General features: G+C 44.6%; 1 protein-coding gene across 1 annotated transcript in view; it reads left to right on the top strand.

The window, feature by feature from the left end:
• Positions 1 to 1,821: 1,821 nt before the first annotated feature.
• trabd2a (TraB domain containing 2A) overlaps positions 1,822 to 19,180 on the top strand; it is a 112,063-nt gene continuing 94,704 nt past the window's right edge. The window contains exons 1-2 of the mRNA XM_046307148.1: positions 1,822 to 2,682; positions 3,641 to 4,201. Of these exons, the coding sequence (XP_046163104.1) occupies positions 2,575 to 2,682; positions 3,641 to 4,201 (669 nt within the window). The 5' untranslated portion in view covers positions 1,822 to 2,574. The remainder of the gene's footprint in view (positions 2,683 to 3,640; positions 4,202 to 19,180) is intronic.

Raw genomic sequence — 19,180 nt, forward strand, 5'->3', positions numbered from 1 at the left:
ATCATACTCTACCAATCTACTTTATCACAAAACAAGGTTAACTTTAGGACATATTTCCAGGTGTAAGAATCATTTGGGAAGAAAGGGAATCTCTTTCAGAGACAGTTTTCAGCCACTAGAGGGTGCTCCTACAGGTTCTATGGGTAATGGTCAGGGAGAAGTAGCTATTATAATCACTAATTTGGACCTTCAGGCAGGGTTGGGATCAATTCCATTTAAATTCCAGTCAATTCATTAAGTAAACCTAATTCCTAATTGAAAACGTTGAAGGTAATTGGAATTTCAGTGCACTTCCTGAATAGATTGGAATTTAAACGGAATTCACCCCAAGCTTCCCTTTAGTAGTTGAGTGGATGAGAAAAAAAAATGTCATAACGAAAATAACGTATATTTCTATAGTTTTATACACATTCAAATAAGCTTGTTTAAATCAATGAAAAATGTCCAAATACATTACCATTGAGCAGGCCTGCATATGAAGCCCATTGTCCTGTCTATTGCCTAGTATTGCCAGACAACACAACAACTTATAGAACTATCGATTCCATTGTGTGTTGTGTCAGATTTATTTGCCAACAAACCAACTGTCTTCGTCTTTCCTCAATATTTTCATTGACATTTTAACAGACGTATGTCTCTTTACTTTAGCCCATATCAACATGTGGGCTATTAACTGAGCGTTGCGTTTCAGGGCAGGAAGAATGAATGAGAGCCCAACGGTGCCCTTGGCGGGTGTATTCTAATGGTAATAGCGGTTGGTTTGTAGGACATTATGGATCTACAGGAAATCCACACCCGTCTGCCCTGCTCAATAGCTCCTCCACTAATAGTCAACACAGCCCATTATCCTTACATGCCCACTCAATAAAGGACAATCAGTGGCTTACCATTAGAATGAAAAAGCGTGTGATATTTCAAAATGTTTTCACAACAGGTTATCTGTCTACCTTAAATAGTATTCTACTCGTAATATAATTTGCTATTATAAAAGTTGTGGTATTTTTCTTATTGGTTCATAATAAAACATTTTGACGTATTAAAGTTTGTTTTGTTTGCTTGCCCTATTCTTGGGGTTCATTAATTGGTAGTCTACTACTCTCACTCCTGCCGCTGAGGGCTCAACTACTCTCACTCCTGCCGCTGTGAGGGCTCAACCACTCTCACTCCTGCCGCTGAGGGCTCAACCACTCTCACTCCTGCCGCTGAGGGCTCAACTACTCTCACTCCTGCCGCTGTGAGGGCTCAACCACTCTCACTCCTGCCGCTGTGAGGGCTCAACCACTCTCACTCCTGCCGCTGAGGGCTCAACCACTCTCACTCCTGCCGCTGAGGGCTCAACTACTCTCACTCCTGCCGCTGAGGGCTCAACCACTCTCACTCCTGCCGCTGAGGGCTCAACTACTCTCACTCCTGCCGCTGTGAGGGCTCAACCACTCTCACTCCTGCCGCTGAGGGCTCAACCACTCTCACTCCTGCCGCTGTGAGGGCTCAACCACTCTCACTCCTGCCGCTGAGGGCTCAACCACTCTCACTCCTGCCGCAGTGAGGGCTCTGGAAAAGCCGCATCTTGTCGACTCCTGATAAAGTCCTGAGGAGCAGATCAGACCATAGTCTGATTCTAATTTTGAAGTGAATGAGTGTACGACTCTCGCCACGAACCGCGAAGGGGGGTTAGATGTTAAATCAGATTATTGCACAGTGGGGAGGGGTGGAGGAGTGGAGAGAGAGAGGGTGGGGGCAGGGGGGTAGGTAGTGCCCCATGCATGAGCCTAACATAGAGATGCTTACACACTCCAGCAACACTGTGAGAGAAATGAGGGGAGTCTGGAGTTATGGAAACAAGGAGGACACGATAGAGAAAGTTTCTTCGAGGATTTGGGAACTGTTGATGGCGCTTGGAATTGGACAACCAATTCAGGAGAAAGTGTTGCTACGGTCGAATTCCGAACAGCACCGGTGAAATAATTTCTTTCTGCGGGCCTGTGTTTGGAAGTAGATAACAGCGGAGTAGTAACATTGTGGCGAGGAATTCCACCGCTCATTCCGGGAACCTGAGGACGCACGAAGTTTAGTTTAGAACCTGTTGTTTGCGTGCACTTTGGATACTCATTTACTGACTGTGCACAATCTGCTCGGTTCTAAGTGTGGCCTATCAACGACTGGAGAGTTAGATTTGATTTAATCTCATTGAGGATTGTAGCCTAGCCGACTATCGCGGACCAAATTGTAAGCTTCCATCAAGTGCCATGCATGGCACCTTATTATCAAATATGAGGGATCGGGAAAGTGTCAGATTCAAGCCAACAGAATGAAGACATAGACACAAAATAACGTTAATGCTTTCACACAAGTGGGGAAAAACATCACTCAAAGTATTGAATGCAATTACGCTCAAACATGAATTCTTCCGGCGGCAGAAAGGTAGATAGGCTATATGTCGGCGTGTTTGACTTATTTCAATGGAACTGAAATTCGGAAAATAATTTTTAAGTAATTTTCCCCAGGAAAGAATTGTTGTTGGGTAGCTTCATCTTGCGACACGTTGTAAAAATAGCGTGCACGCTGGGAGTTACGATGCTGGTCTCTTGGGTCACATTTATTCAAGCGTTCCTAATACTGCTGGTGAAAGGAGCCGACCAATGGAGCCTCCGGGAGTCCTCTAACTGCGAGCTAAAAAGGAAAGTAAGTCCGCTAATATCACGTCCAATTGAATATAATTAATGTCTTAGCCAACATCTAAGTAAATTAGGCTTTTTTCCATCATTTTTAAAATCTCCAATGGCACTGGGATTTGAGTATCTGAATGTCCACTGTTTAGTTTTAGCCTATACATATGTAAATATGCCTAAATGATTATTTCTTCACTTTTCATTTCTAAAATGTGTTGTTCTAGTCTACTTCATTCATGAAATAAATAAAATAAATTCAAATAATAATTAATTTAATTAAATAAGTGTGAACCTCAAAAAAGTAGTTCTATGTGTTTTCCTGTAAAGTTTCTCCGTCCTCTAAGAGCGCAGATCATGTCGGATGTTTATTGTGTGAGTCTAGTGCGCTGTGAAGTGTTCTGCTGATAAGACATTATCAGTCCATTACCGAGCATCAAATGGCCTATCGCACGTAGAATCAAAAGTCTCGGTCAATTTAAATAGCGCCATGTTCACACTGGCTATTTGCAGTGGATGAAAACCAGTAGTCATTTTTGTTTATTGCAAGTCTGTTTTTAGACCAGCTATTAAAATTGTTTGTTTGTCCATCTCTTTGTTGAACTTTAGTGACATATTTTGTAAATGACATCACAGACAGACAGACAGACAGACGGACAGGCAGGCACACACACACACACACACACACACACACACACACACACACACACACACACACACACACACACACACACACACACACACACACACACATATTAAGGACATAAGGTTTTGGGTTGACCAAGAATCATGAATGAGGTTTTATAGCCTGGTAATAGTGGTCCTTCTGTAGCTCAGCTGGTAGAGCATGGCCAAGGGAATCATACGTAGAATGTATGATGACTGTTTATAAAAGCCCTAAATGGCATATATTATTATATTATTATTATTATATTATAATACTACAAATTCACTCGTGTCTTCTTTCCTCTTAGCAAAGTGATCTGAACTCTTTCCTGTGGACCATCAAACGTAACCCTCCGTCCTACTTCTACGGCACAATCCACGTCCCTTACACGCGCGTCTGGGACTTCATCCCAGAGAACTCAAAGAAAGCTTTCCAGGAGAGTAACATGGTTTACTTGGAGCTGGACCTGACCGACCCCTACACCATCTCAGCCCTGACCAGCTGCCAGCTCCTCCCCCAGGGGGGAACCTTACAGGACGTTCTACCCAGAGACATCTACAGACGCCTCAAGAGGCACTTGGAGTACGTCAAGCACATGATGCCGTTCTGGATGACTCCTGACCAGAGGGGGAAAGGCCTGTACGCTGACTACCTGTTTAATGCCATAGCGGGGAACTGGGAGAGGAAGAGGCCTGTGTGGGTGATGTTGATGGTGAACTCGTTGACGGAGGCGGACATTAAGACGAGGGGGGTCCCGGTGTTGGATCTGTACCTGGCCCAGGAGGCAGAGAGGATGAGGAAGAGGACAGGAGCCGTGGAGAAGGTGGAGGAGCAGTGTCACCCGCTCAACGGACTCAACTTCTCTCAGGTGAGTCCATCATAAATGGCACCCGGCCTATTTTCTACATAGTGCACTACTTTAGACTAAAGCCCTATAGAACCCTGCTCCCTATACAGTGCACTACTTTAGACCAGAGCCCTATGGAACCCTGTTCCCTATATAGTCCACTACTTTAGACCAGAGCCATATGGAACCCTGTTCCCTATATAGTGCACTACTTTAGACCAGAGCCCTATGGAACCCTGTTCCCTATATAGTGCACTACTTTAGACCAGAGACCTATGGAACCCTATTCCCTATATAGTGCACTACTTTAGACCAGAGCCCTATGGAACCCTGTTCCCTATATAGTGCACTACTTTAGACCAGAGACCTATATAGTGCACTACTTTAGACCAGAGCCCTATAGAACTCTATTCCCTATATAGTGCACTACTTTAGACCAGAGACCATCCAAATCTATTAGATATGATTTTAAACCTTCCCAATTTCCCATAAATCAAGAACAATGTTTGGATTTCAAGAAAGACCTAAAATCAAATGACATTTTATTCGTCACATGTTTCCTAAACAACAGGTGTAGACGAACAAGGAAATGCTGACTGACAGGTCCTTTTTCAACAATGTAGAGTTAAAGTTTAAATGTTAAATGTGACACATGGAATAAATGCACAGAGAATAACGAATAACAATAACACGACTATATACAGGAAGTACCAGGTAATAACATGGCTATATACAGGAAGTACCAGGTAATAACATGACTATATACAGGAAGTACCAGGTAATAACATGGAGATATACAGGAAGTACCAGGTAATAACATGACTATATACAGGAAGTACCAGGTAGTAACATGGCTATATACAAGAAGTACCAGTTAATAACATGGCTATATACAGGAAGTACCAGGTAATAACATGACTATATACAGGAAGTACCAGGTAATAACGTGACTATATACAGGAAGTACCAGGTAATAACATGGCTATATACAGGGAGTACCAGGTAATAACATGGCTATATACAGGGACTACCAGTACTGAGTCGATGTGGCTATATACAGGGAGTACCAGGTAATAACATGGCTATATACAGGGAGTACCAGGTAATAACATGATTATATACAGGAAGTACCAGGTAATAACGTGGCTATATACAGGGAGTACCAGGTAATAACATTGCTATATACAGGAAGTACCAGGTAATAACATGGTTATATACAGGGAGTACAAGGTAATAACATGGTTATATACAGGGAGTACCAGGTAATAACATGGCAATATACAGGTAGTACCAGTACTGAGTCAATGTGCAGGGGTACAAGGTAATAACGTGGCTATATACAGGGACTACCAGTACCGAGTCGATGTGCAGGGGTACCAGGTAATAATGTGGTTATATACAGGGACTACCAGTACCGAGTCGATGTGCAGGGGTACCAGGTAATGACATGGTTATATACAGGGAGTACCAGTACCGAGTCGATGTGTAGGGGTACCAGGTAAATTTGTCATCAGATTGGATCTGATCTTCATCTAAGTCACAACAACAGACAAACACAGTGATTTAACTAATAACACACAAAGTATTGTATTTTTCTTGTCTATATTGAATACAATAGAGTTTCAGCTAAAGACGTACAGAAATCTCTGGAACACGCTAGCATCTCTGTTGACGAGTCTACGATACGTGAAACACTAAACATGCTAGCATCTCTGTTGTTGAGTCTACGATACGTGAAACACTAAACACGCTAGCATCTCTGTTGACGAGTCTACGATACGTAAAACACTAAACACGCTAGCATCTCTGTTGACGAGTCTACGATACGTAAAACACTAAACACGCTAGCATCTCTGTTGATGAGTTTACGATACGTGAAACACTAAACATGCTAGCATCTCTGTTGACGAGTCTACGATACGTGAAACACTAAACATGCTAGCATCTCTGTTGACGAGTCTACGATACGTGAAACACTAAACATGCTAGCATCTCTGTTGACGAGTCTACGATACATAAAACACTAAACAAGAATGGTGTTCATGGGAGGACACCACGGAAGAAGCGACTGCTGTCCAAAAAAAAAACATTGCTGCACGTCTGAAGTTTGCAAAAGTGCACCTGGATGTTCCACAGCGCTACTGGCAAAATATTCTGTGGACAGATGAAACTACAGTTGAGTTGTTTGGAAGGATGACACAACACTATGTGGAGAAAAAAGGCACAGCACACCAACATCAAAACCTCATCCCAACTGTAAAGTCTGGTGGAGGGAGGATCAAGGTTTACACAGAAGTAAATCATGAAAATAATGTCTTCAACAGAAGAAAATACTTCTTCTAGAGTGGCCCAGTCAGAGTCCTGACCTCAACCCGATTGAGATGCTGTGGCATGACCCCAAGAGAGCAGTTCACACCAGACATCCCAAGAATTTTGCTGAACTGAAACAGTTTTGTAAAGAGGAATGGTCCAAAAATTCCTTCTGACCGTTTTGCAGGTCTGATCCACAACTACAGAACACGTTTGGTTGAGGGTCAACCAGTTATTAAATCCAAGGGTTCACATACTTTTCCCATCCTGCACTGTGAATGTTTACACGGTGTGTTCAATAAAGACATGAAAACGTATAATTGTTTTGTGTGTTATTAGTTTAAGCAGACTGTGTTTGTCTGTTGTTGTGACCTAGATGAAGATCAGGTCAAATCTTATGACCAATTGATGCAGAAATACAGGTCATTCCAAAGGGTTCACATACTGTTCTTCTTGCCTCTGTATATTTGTAATATATTCCCTTCATTATTTCCCCTTAACCCTACCACCCCTCCCCTAATGAAGTAAACTAATTGGCTTCTTCTTCCTGTTTATACATACTATATACATTTGACAAACACAGTATATTTTACAATAGTTATCTTGTTGTTATTAGTCCAATCCTTCAGCTACCTTCAACCCCTCCCATCTATCTCTGAACACCATCCAGTCCTATCCTTCAGTTACCCTCAACACCTCCCATCTATCTCTGAACACCATCCAGTCCCATCCTTCAGCTCCCATCAACACCTCCCATCTATCTCTGAACACCATCCAGTCCCATCCTTCAGTTACCCTCAACACCTCCCATCTATCTCTGAACACCATCCAGTCCCATCCTTCAGCTCCCATCAAACCCCTCCCATCTATCTCTGAACACCATCCAGTCCCATCATTCAGCTCCCCTCAACCCCTCCCATCTATCTCTGAACACCATCCAGTCCTTCAGCTCCCCTCAACCCCTCCCATCTATCTCTGACCACCATCCAGTCCCATCCTTCAGCTCCCACATTTACATTTACATTTAAGTCATTTAGCAGACGCTCTTATCCAGAGCGACTTACAGCTCCCCTCAACCCCTCCCATTATCTCTGAACACCATCCAGTTCTATTTGCCATATATTTTTCAAATGTGATGTGATGATTCACAAAAGTTCAAAAACGTTCTATTCTCATAGTTTCTACCGATTGTTAATTCAATTATTATATTATTGATCGATTGACTTGTCAGATTACGCAGCAGTGCTATCTGCAGAGTTAGCTCAAGGTAAATGTTTATATTCTTCAGCCATTCCTGAACCTGCGACCAAAAACAAGCTACATATTGACAGAACAAGTAATCTAATGATTCTGCCTCTTTGCAGAACATTCTGCAGAGCTGGGATGGTTGTATCCCCATAGAGTGCATTTGGAAAGTATTCAGACCCCTTGACTTTTTCCACATTTTGTTACATTACAGCCTTATTCTAAAATCTATTAATATTCTAAAATGTATTACGTTGTTCCCCCCCCTCATCAATGTACACACAATACCCCTCATAATGACATCACAATACCCCCCATAATGACATCACAATACCCCCCATAATGACATCACAATACCCCCCATAATGACAACACAAAACCCCATAATGACATCACAATATCCCCCGTAATGACATCACAATACCCCATAATGTCAAAGCAAAAACTTAAATATGACATTTCCATAAGTATTCAGACCCTTTACTCAGTACTTTGTTGAAGCACCTTTGGCAGCGATTACAGCCTCTAGTCTTCTTGGGTATTAATTTGTTGTTCCCTACCCTCACCGTCAGGAAGTCCAGGATCCAGTTGCAAAGGGAGTCTCAGGGTCCCATCAGGGACCATGGTGTTGAATGCTGAGCCGTAGTCAGTGAACAGCATTATCACATAGGTATTAATTGTGTCCAGGTGGGAGAAGGCCAGTTTGGAGTGCAATAGAGATCATGGCATCTGTGGATCTGTTGGGACATTATGATAAGTGGATTGGATCCAGGATGATGGTGTTGATGTGAGCCATGACCAGCCTTTTCATAGCGTAGCATTTCTTCGCTATAGATGTTTGTAACGCCAGGGTAGTGGGTTCGATCCCCGGGACCACCCATACGTAGAATGTATGCACACATGACTGTAAGTCAGTCTGGATAAAAGCGTTGTAAATGGCATATATTATTTTATTATTAGATTAGTGCACCTCAGCTACAGATATTCATTTAGGCAGGTTACACAGTCTTGGGCAAGGGGACTATGGTAGTCTGCTTGAAAATAAGTTAGTATTACAGACCAGGTCAGGGAGAGGTTGAAAATGTCAGTGAAGACATTAGCCAGTTGGTCACATGGTCTGAGTATGAGTCCTGGTAATCAGTCTGGCCCAGCGGCCTTGTGAATGTTAACCTGTTTAAAGGGCTTACTCACCTCAGCTACAGACAGCGAGATCACACAGTCATCCAAACGTGTTGCTTGACTTGAAGCATAGAATAGCATAGAATAGCATAGCATAGAATAGCATAGAATAGCATAGAATAGCATAGCATAGAATAGCATAGAATAGCATAGCATAGAATAGCATAGCATAGAATAGCATAGAATAGCATAGAATAGCATAGCATAGAATAGCATAGAAGGCATTTTTATTGTTTATTTTTATTGTTTATTTTTTAGTGTAACATTTCTAGTGTTGATTCTTTAAGTGTTAATTTTACACTTGTTGCTATAAAATGACCCTATAATTGTGTTTGCTATAAAATAACCTTGGTGTTGGTTTTAATAACCAGTGTTAAACAAAAAACCACACCCATCATTATCATATTTCCCAGCATGCTCTATTGAAGGTTATATTTTTTTAGAATAGTTTGTTTCAATATCTATGTTTTTTTGTTCATGTACATTGATCGATTAATTAATCTTATGCTGCTCAAATATAAATAACATTTCTCTAAACGAATCCAATCTGTTTCTTGGATATATTGCACCCATTACTGAGATTGTTGTTCCAGTTTAGATGTTTGAGGTAGTCTTCCACCTTCGTTCTTCCCAACCCCGCACTCCATCTGAATGCAAGATTGCGGGTGAATGAAAATGGCAAACGCTAGATATCCCCACCCCACTCTGGCTGGATTCCAATAGGAAATACACAGTGCTTTGTAAGTCAACATAATGGAACCTGCAGGCCTGATGAGGCCTGTAAAATCATGAGTTTCAGGCCACTGTGTTAGGCCGAATGAAATTGAATTGAACACTCTGTGTTTATTTAACACCGGAGAATTTGCTGTGTAGGTGTGGTAAGACAGAGGCAGCTGAACAAATATGTTTCTATTCACTGTGTCTTCCGTTATTAAGACAAAAAAATTGAACCTTAATGGTTTTCGTCTGCATTTTGCTCCAAACTACAATTGTTCCATCCTGGGTCTCCGTCAGAGCAGATTTGACCCCGCAATTATATGTGTCCTTCGCACCGTTGCTACGAAATCATGTTAAGTATTGTGGATTTTCTGCTAATACTCCTTTGGAACTAAAGGGATTACACATGGCAATTTACCTTAACACCCAGAAGCCTATGCGCAGTTTTGTTTGCTCTAGTCCAGAATCCTCTGCCGATTTGTGTGTCGCCTCCCATTGTTTTTCTTTCCCTTCAACAATAGTAATAATTGTAATGCCATTAAATAATTTTAGGTACAAAGCTTGCAGGTCTATAAAAAGCAGATGAAAGAGTGGTGGGAAAAGGGCTGCCTAAGTATGGTTCTCAATCAGAGACAACAATAGACAGCTGCCTCTGATTGAGAACCATTCCCGGCCAACAAAGAAATAGAAGACATAGAATTTCCCACCGTAGTCACACCCTAACCAAACATAGAGCATAATATATAATGTATATTGTAGGTACAACGCTGCAGGTCTATAAAAAGCAGATGAACAAGGTTACATAATGAATACAACAGATTTACTGGAGTTAATGGTCCTCTGTAGCTCAGTTGGTAGAGCATTGTAACGCCAGGGTAGTAGGTTCAATTCCCGGGACCACCCACACGTAGAATGTATGCACACATGACTGTAAGTCGCTTTGGATAAAAGCGTCTGCTAAATGGCATATATATATATTAATCACATTTACTGTAAATGTCTCCTCCCTGGAATTCGTCTGTTCTTCCGATTCACGCACCAGTTCAAAGAGGGAGTCCACTCCAGAGGTGACACTTTGAGCTGTGGTTTATACTTATTGTAAAATAGCAGGGAAGTTCAATTGGTATTAGTAAAGATATAGTAGGCAGCAACAGACATTTTAGTTGGTTTTAGATAATAATAATATATGCCATTTAGCAGACGCTTTTATCCAAAGCGACTTACAGTCATGTGTGCATACATTCTACGTATGGGTGGTCCCGGGGATCGAACCCACTACCCTGGCATTACAAGCGCCATGCTCTACCAACTGAGCTACAGAAGGACCATAGTAGAGACAGCAACCATAATAGAGACAGCAATATATCTATATTCTGGCTGGATGCCCACTCTAGCACGGCAAATGCGAGGAGCTGGCACAGAGCGCACTGGTCTGTGAATGCGCACTGGAGACACAGTGCGCGTCACCGCATAACATGGTGCCTGACCGGTCACACGCTCCCCACGGTAAGCATTGGGAGTTGGCTCAGGTCTGACTCCGCCAATCTTCCCGTGTGCCTCCCCCCCACATTTCTTTTTTGGAGCTGTCTCATTGGCTTCTGTTGTTGACCTAACTCCTCCTATCGTCGCCGTTCCTCTCTCGCTGCCTCCATCTGCTCCCTTGGACTGCGATACTTCTGTTACGGCTCCTCCTATCGTCGCCGTTCCTCTCTCGCTGCCTCCATCTGCTCCCTTGGACTGCGATACTTCTGTTACGGCTCCTCCTATCGTCGCCGTTCCTCTCTCGCTGCCTCCATCTGCTCCCTTGGACTGCGATACTTCTGTTACGGCTGGTGGTAGGAAGAGTGGACCAAAGTGCAGCGTGGAAAGTGTTCACGATTCTTTTATTCAAAAACACTCAGACAAAATAACGAAAGCGAAAACGAAAGCGCACAGTTCTGTCAGGCTAAGACGCTAAATAGAAAACAAGATCCCACAACCGAATGGTGGGAAAAGGGCTGCCTAAGTATGATCCCCAATCAACCACACTCGGCTAAAAACAAAGAAACAGAAGACATAGAATTTCCGCCACCTCTGGTCTTATTAGACGTTGCTGTTCTATCCTGCCAGGACAGCGTATAACTAGCCAGCTGGTTGATACTGTCGTTGTTCAGCCACGTCTCCGTGAAGCATAAGATGTTACAGTTTTTAATGTCCCGTTGGTAGTTTAATCTTCTGCGTAGCGCATCTATTTTATTCTCAAAAGACTGCACGTTTGCTAGCAGAATGGAAGGAAGTGGGGGTTTATTTGGTAGCCTACGGATTCTTCATGCAAATCCCGGGGATCTGGGCCTATTCCGGAAAAAGCAGTATATCGCGTTGGGCTCGTCAGACTCGTTAAAGGAAGAAAAGGATTCTGCCAGTCCGTGGTGAGTAATCGCAGTCCTGATGTCCAGAAGTTATATTCGGTCATAAGAGACAGTAGAGGTAACATTATGTACAAAATAAGTTTCAAAAAAGAAGTCAACGCAAATAAATAAACAAACAAAAAAACACAATCGTTTGGGGGCACATAAAACGTCTGCCTTCTTCTCCTGCGCCATTTTACACTGGGACCTTCCATTAATCCATTAACACTGGGACCTTCCATTAATCAATTAACACTGGGTCCTTCCATTAATGCTGGAGTGTTCCGTTAATCCATAAATGGAATGCAATCAGGTTTTAGGTCTGGCCACAGCACTGTTTCAGCAGCCCTGAAAGTTTTAAATGACATCCACTGTGCTCTTGACAAGAAGTTACATTGTGTATCTTTATTGATTTGTCGAAGGCATTTGACACCGTGGACCGTGCTTTGTTAGTGCAAAGGTTAAAATGTTGTGGAATTACTGCTATAGATTTATAAACAAATTACTCACGAAAGTACACCATGTGTGTGTGATGGCGGATGGTTGTAAATCCATAGAAGTCCATAGAAGTGTGCTCAGGTGTTCCGCAAGGTTCTATTTTGGGCTCACTGTTGTTCATTTTGTATATCAACAATATTGGGGATCTTATTGAAACAGCGGATGTTCATTTTTATGCAGATGACACTGTGCTTTATTTAAGCGGTGTCACGATCGTCGGATGAAGCGGACCAAAATGCAGCGTGGTATGTGTTCATGATGATTTTTTAAATTAAAGAAAGCACTGAACAACTGAATCCAAACTATACAAAACAATAAACGAAATAACAACCGGGAAGCTATAATGAGAACTGTGCCGACACAAGCAACTGACATAGACAATCACCCACAAACAAACAGTGAAACCCAGGCTACCTAAGTATGATTCTCAATCAGAGACAACTAATGACACCTGCCTCTGATTGAGAACCATACTAGGCCGAAACATAGAAATCCCCAAATCATAGAAAAACAAACATAGACTGCCCACCCCAACTCACGCCCTGACCATTCTAAATAATGACAAAACAACAGAAATAAAGGTCAGAACGTGAGAAGTGGTAGTAGTTTATCTTTATCTTTTGAAAATGCCCAAAGAGCATTTAATATCATACAACAGAATCTGTATGATTTAAAGCTGGTTCTAAATTCAGGTAAAACAAACTGCATGGTATTTTCAAATGCCAGGCATGTTACTAATCATGTCATTGCTACATTGGCTGGACATACTATAGAGCAAGTTAAAGTGTACAAATATTTGGGTGTGTGGGTTGATGACAAGCTAAGCTTCACTGTGCATGTAGAGAACTTGATAAGGATAAGGAAACTCAAGCTGAGAATAGGTTCTTATTACTGGCCCGACTAATCAGCCTAAAACACAAAACAATCCCTCACAACGAGCAGGCTGGCTAACATAGCCCGACTAATCAGCCTAAAACACAAAGCAGGTAAAACCAAAAACAGAAAGGGGGGAAAGGATCAGTGGCAGCTAGTAGGCTGGCGACGACGACCGCCGAGCGCCATCCGAACAGGGAGGGGAGCCACCTTCGGTAGGAGTCGTGACAAAGAGTGTAATCTGTGGACTCCCTTACCAACAACAAAAAAAAAACACATGAAAAAGTCAGACAAAAAAAAGTGGTTTTCGGACAGGTTTCTTCTGTATTCCTGGACAATTGGTACCTGCATCTGATGGTTAGTCTCAGCAGAGGGAGAGAGCAGCAGACTGAGGGTCAGTCTCAGCAGAGGGAGAGAGCAGCAGACTGAGGGTCAGTCTCAGCAGAGGGAGAGAGCAGCAGACTGAGGGTTAGTCTCAGCAGAGGGAGAGAGCAGCAGACTGAGGGTTAGTCAGATGGAGAGAGCAGCAGACTGAGGGTCAGTCTCAGCAGAGGGAGAGAGCAGCAGACTGAGGGTTAGTCTCAGCAGAGGGAGAGAGCAGCAGACTGAGGGTTAGTCTCAGCAGAGGGAGAGAGCAGCAGACTGAGGGTTAGTCTCAGCAGAGGGAGAGAGCAGCAGACTGAGGGTCAGTCTCAGCAGAGGGAGAGAGCAGCAGACTGAGGGTTAGTCTCAGCAGAGGGAGAGAGCAGCAGACTGAGGGTTAGTCTCAGCAGAGGGAGAGAGCAGCAGACTGAGGGTCAGTCTCAGCAGAGGGAGAGAGCAGCAGACTGAGGGTTAGTCTCAGCAGAGGGAGAGAGCAGCAGACTGAGGTTCAGTCTCAGCAGAGGGAGAGAGCAGCAGACTGAGGGTCAGTCTCAGCAGAGGGAGAGAGCAGCAGACTGAGGGTTAGTCTCAGCAGAGGGAGAGAGCAGCAGACTGAGGGTTAGTCAGATGGAGAGAGCAGCAGACTGAGGGTCAGTCTCAGCAGAGGGAGAGAGCAGCAGACTGAGGGTTAGTCTCAGCAGAGGGAGAGAGCAGCAGACTGAGGTTCAGTCTCAGCAGAGGGAGAGAGCAGCAAACTGAGGGTCAGTCTCAGCAGAGGGAGAGAGCAGCATACTGAGGGTCAGTCTCAGCAGAGGGAGAGAGCAGCAGACTGAGGGAGAGAGCAGCAGACTGAGGGTCAGTCTCAGCAGAGGGAGAGAGCAGCTGACTGAGGGTTAGTCTCAGCAGAGGGAGAGAGCAGCTGACTGAGGGTCAGTCTCAGCAGAGGGAGAGAGCAGCAGACTGAGGGTCAGTCTCAGCAGAGGGAGAGAGCAGCTGACTGAGGGTCAGTCTCAGCAGAGGGAGAGAGCAGCTGACTGAGGGTCAGTCTCAGCAGAGGGAGAGAGCAGCTGACTGAGGGTCAGTCTCAGCAGAGGGAGAGAACAGCAGACTGAGGGTCAGTCTCAGCAGAGGGAGAGAGCAGCTGACTGAGGGTCAGTCTCAGCAGAGGGAGAGAGCAGCAGACTGAGGGTCAGTCTCAGTGGAGGGAGAGAGCAGCAGACTGAGGGTTAGTCTCAGCAGAGGGAGAGAGCAGCAGACTGAGGGTCAGTCTCAGCAGAGGGAGAGAGCAGCAGACTGAGGGTTAGTCTCAGCGGAGGGAGAGAGCAGCTGACATTCAACAGAAATACGCATTATAAATGTAGATGAGAATATAGTTATTCTATGTGTGGACGGATGGATGGACATCAGAGAGACTATGTGTATCTGGATGGATGGACATCAGAGAGACTATGTGTATCTGGATGGATGGACATCAGAGAGACTATGTGTATCCGGATGGATGGACATCAGAGAGACTGTGTATCTGGATGGATGGACATCAGAGAGACTATGTGTATCTGGATGGATGGACATCAGAGAGACTATGTGTATCTGGATGGATGGACATCAGAGAGACTATGTGTATCTGGATGGATGGACATCAGAGAGACTATGTGTATCCGGATGGATGGACATCAGAGAGACTATGTGTATCTGGATGGATGGACATCAGAGAGACTATGTGTATCCGGATGGATGGACATCAGAGAGACTATGTGTATCTGGATGGATGGACATCAGAGAGACTATGTGTATCTGGATGGATGGACATCAGAGAGACTATGTGTATCCGGATGGATGGACATCAGAGAGACTATGTGTATCCGGATGGATGGACATCAGAGAGACTATGTGTATCTGGATGGACATCAGAGAGATGTCAGAGAGACTATGTGTATCTGGATGGACATCAGAGAGATGTCAGAGAGACTATGTGTATCTGGATGGACATCAGAGAGATGTCAGAGAGACTATGTGTATCTGGATGGATGGACATCAGAGAGACTATGTGTATCTGGATGGATGGACATCAGAGAGACTATGTGTATCCGGATGGATGGACATCAGAGAGACTATGTGTATCCGGATGGATGGACATCAGAGAGACTATGTGTATCCGGATGGATGGACATCAGAGAGACTATGTGTATCCGGATGGATGGACATCAGAGAGACTATGTGTATCCGGATGGATGGACATCAGAGAGACTGTGTATCTGGATGGATGGACATCAGAGAGATGTCAGACAGACTATGTGTATCTGGATTGATGGACATCAGAGAGACTATGTGTATCTGGATGGATGGACATCAGAGAGATGTCAGACAGACTATGTGTATCTGGATGGATGGACATCAGAGAGACTATGTGTATCTGGATGGATGGACATCAGAGAGATGTCAGAGAGACTATGTGTATCTGGATGGATGGACATCAGAGAGATGTCAGACAGACTATGTGTATCTGGATGGATGGACATCAGAGAGATGTCAGACAGACTATGTGTATCTGGATGGATGGACATCAGAGAGACTATGTGTATCTGGATGGATGGACATCAGAGAGATGTCAGACAGACTATGTGTATCTGGATGGATGGACATCAGAGAGATGTCAGACAGACTATGTGTATCTGGATGGATGGACATCAGAGAGACTATGTATCTGGATGGATGGACATCAGAGAGACTATGTGTATCTGGATGGATGGACATCAGAGAGACTATGTGTATCTGGATGGATGGACATCAGAGAGACTATGTGTATCTGGATGGATGGACATCAGAGAGACTATGTGTATCCGGATGGATGGACATCAGAGAGCCTATGTGTATCTGGATGGATGGACATCAGAGAGATGTCAGAGAGACTATGTGTATCTGGATGGATGGACATCAGAGAGACTATGTGTATCCGGATGGATGGACATCAGAGAGATGTCAGAGAGACTATGTGTGGACGGGTGTAGTATATTCATTCAGTCACCATTCTAATTCCTCAAATTTACCACTACTGTCAGATGAGGCTTCATCATTTTATAGTGTCTTGGTGTCATTTTAACAGGTAACTGACAAGCAAGTACAGCCTTGTCCAGGCAGAATGGCCCACAGGGCAGGAGCCTATCTTCTTTTTCTGTAGTGTGTGACAGCTTACCCCCTGGACAGGACAGGTAATTAGATAATGTCCACCTGTTGCAAAGAATACATTTTTTTGTTCAGACTCCACAGTGGATAACTAAGGCTTGGCTGAACTAATGGTTGAAAATGTATCCTAAACGCTCCTCTTCCCTATACTGCCCTGGGCCTTTTCAGCCTTCTGAGCTCAGATCAGGACTTAACAGCCTCTGTATTACCGTCAGGTCATGAAAAGCCGCGTGGGGAAGCTGGCTCAGCTCTTATGCTACTGCAGTACTGCAGGGAGCAGGCATTGATCAACATCAGTCCTGTTAGACAGGGAGAGAGGGAGGGGGGGAGATAGGGAGAGAAAGAGAGATGGGGAGTTAGACAGGGGGAGAGGGGGGATAGGGAGAGAAAGAGAGATGGGGAGTTAGACAGGGGAGAGAGGGGGGATAGGGAGAGAAAGAGATATGGGGAGTTAGACAGGGAGAGAGGGGGGGATAGGGAGAGAAAGAGAGATGGGGAGTTAGACAGGGGGAGAAAGATAGGGAGAGAGTTGGGGGGGGAGATAGGGAGAGATGGAGAGTTAGATAGGGAGAGAGATAGGGAGAGATGGAGAGTTAGACAGGGGGAGAGGTGGGGGGATAGGGAGAGATGGAGAGTTAGACAGGGAGAGAGATGGAGTTAGACAGGGAGAGAGATGGAGAGTTAGACAGAGGGATGAAGAGAGAGAGAGAGAGAGATGAAGAGTTAGAGAGAGAGAGATGAAGAGTTAGACAGGGAGGGAGATGAAGAGTTAGACAGGGAGATGAAGAGTTAGACAGGGAGATGAAGAGTTAGACAGGGAGGGAGATGAAGAGTTACATTTACATTACATTTAAGTCATTTAGCAGACGCTCTTATCCAGAGCGACTTACAAATTGGAGAGAGAGATGAAGAGTTAGACAGGGAGATGAAGAGTTAGACAGGGAGATGAAGAGTTAGACAGGGAGATGAAGAGAGAGAGAGAGAGAGAGATGAAGAGTTAGAGAGAGAGAGATGAAGAGTTAGACAGGAAGAGAGATATGAAGAGTTAGACAGGGAGGGAGATGAAGAGTTAGACCGAGGGATGAAGAGAGAGAGAGATGAAGAGTTAGAGAGATGAAGAGTTAGACAGGGAGCGAGAGGAACGTGTTAATGCCTACAGGACTAGTATAATTACAATACATGCTTACTTACTTAGGCCTGTCCATGCCAGGTGCTGGGAAGTCGAGTCTTGTTGCTCAGCAACGTGTGAGAAAAGTTCAGTGGGGGAAAGTCTGCAAATCTTTTGGATTCAATACAAGCAACAGTCACCAAAATAGTGCATATAATTGATATAACTAGCTGCAGTAACTAGATCAAACATCTGATTACGAGCAGATGAAAGAACAGGGGATTTACACTATAGTGCACTACTTTTGACCAGAGAGCCCAGAGGGCCCCTATGTAGTGCACTACTTTTGACCAGAGAGCCCAGAGGGCCCCTATGTAGTGCACTACTTTTGACCAGAGAGCCCAGAGGGCCCCTATGTAGTGCACTACTTTTGACCAGAGAGCCCAGAGGGCCCCTATGTAGTGCACTACTTTTGACCAGAGAGCCCAGAGGGCCCTATGTGGTGCACTACTTTTGACCAGAGACCCCAGAGGGCCCTACGTAGTTCACTACTTTTGACCAAAGCCAACAGAGCCCAGAGGCCCTACGTAGTGCACTACTTTTGACCAGAGCCCAGAGGGCCCTAGGTAGTGCACTACTTTTGATCAGAGCCCAGAGGGCCCTACGTAGTGCACTACTTTTGACCAGAGCCCAGAGGGCCCTAGGTAGTGCACTACTTTTGACCAGAGCCCAGAGGGCCCTAGGTAGTGCACTACTTCTGACCAGAGCCCAGAGGGCCCTACGTAGTGCACTACTTTTGACCAGAGCCCAGAGGGCCCTACGTAGTGCACTACTTTTGACCAGAGCCCAGAGGGCCCTACGTAGTGCACTACTTTTGACCGGAGCCCAGAGGGCCCTACGTAGTGCACTACTTTTGACCGGAGCCCAGAGGGCCCTAGGTAGTGCACTACTTTTGACCAGAGCCCAGAGGGCCCTACGTAGTGCACTACTTTTGACCAGAGCCCAGAGGGCCCTAGGTAGTGCACTACTTTTGACCAGAGCCCAGAGGGCCCTACGTAGTGCACTACTTTTGACCAGAGCCCAGAGGGCCCTACGTAGTGCACTACTTTTGACCAGAGCCCAGAGGGCCCTACGTAG

Source organism: Oncorhynchus gorbuscha, linkage group LG16, assembly GCF_021184085.1.
Source record: "Oncorhynchus gorbuscha isolate QuinsamMale2020 ecotype Even-year linkage group LG16, OgorEven_v1.0, whole genome shotgun sequence".
In the NCBI taxonomy this organism is placed as follows: domain Eukaryota; kingdom Metazoa; phylum Chordata; class Actinopteri; order Salmoniformes; family Salmonidae; genus Oncorhynchus; species Oncorhynchus gorbuscha.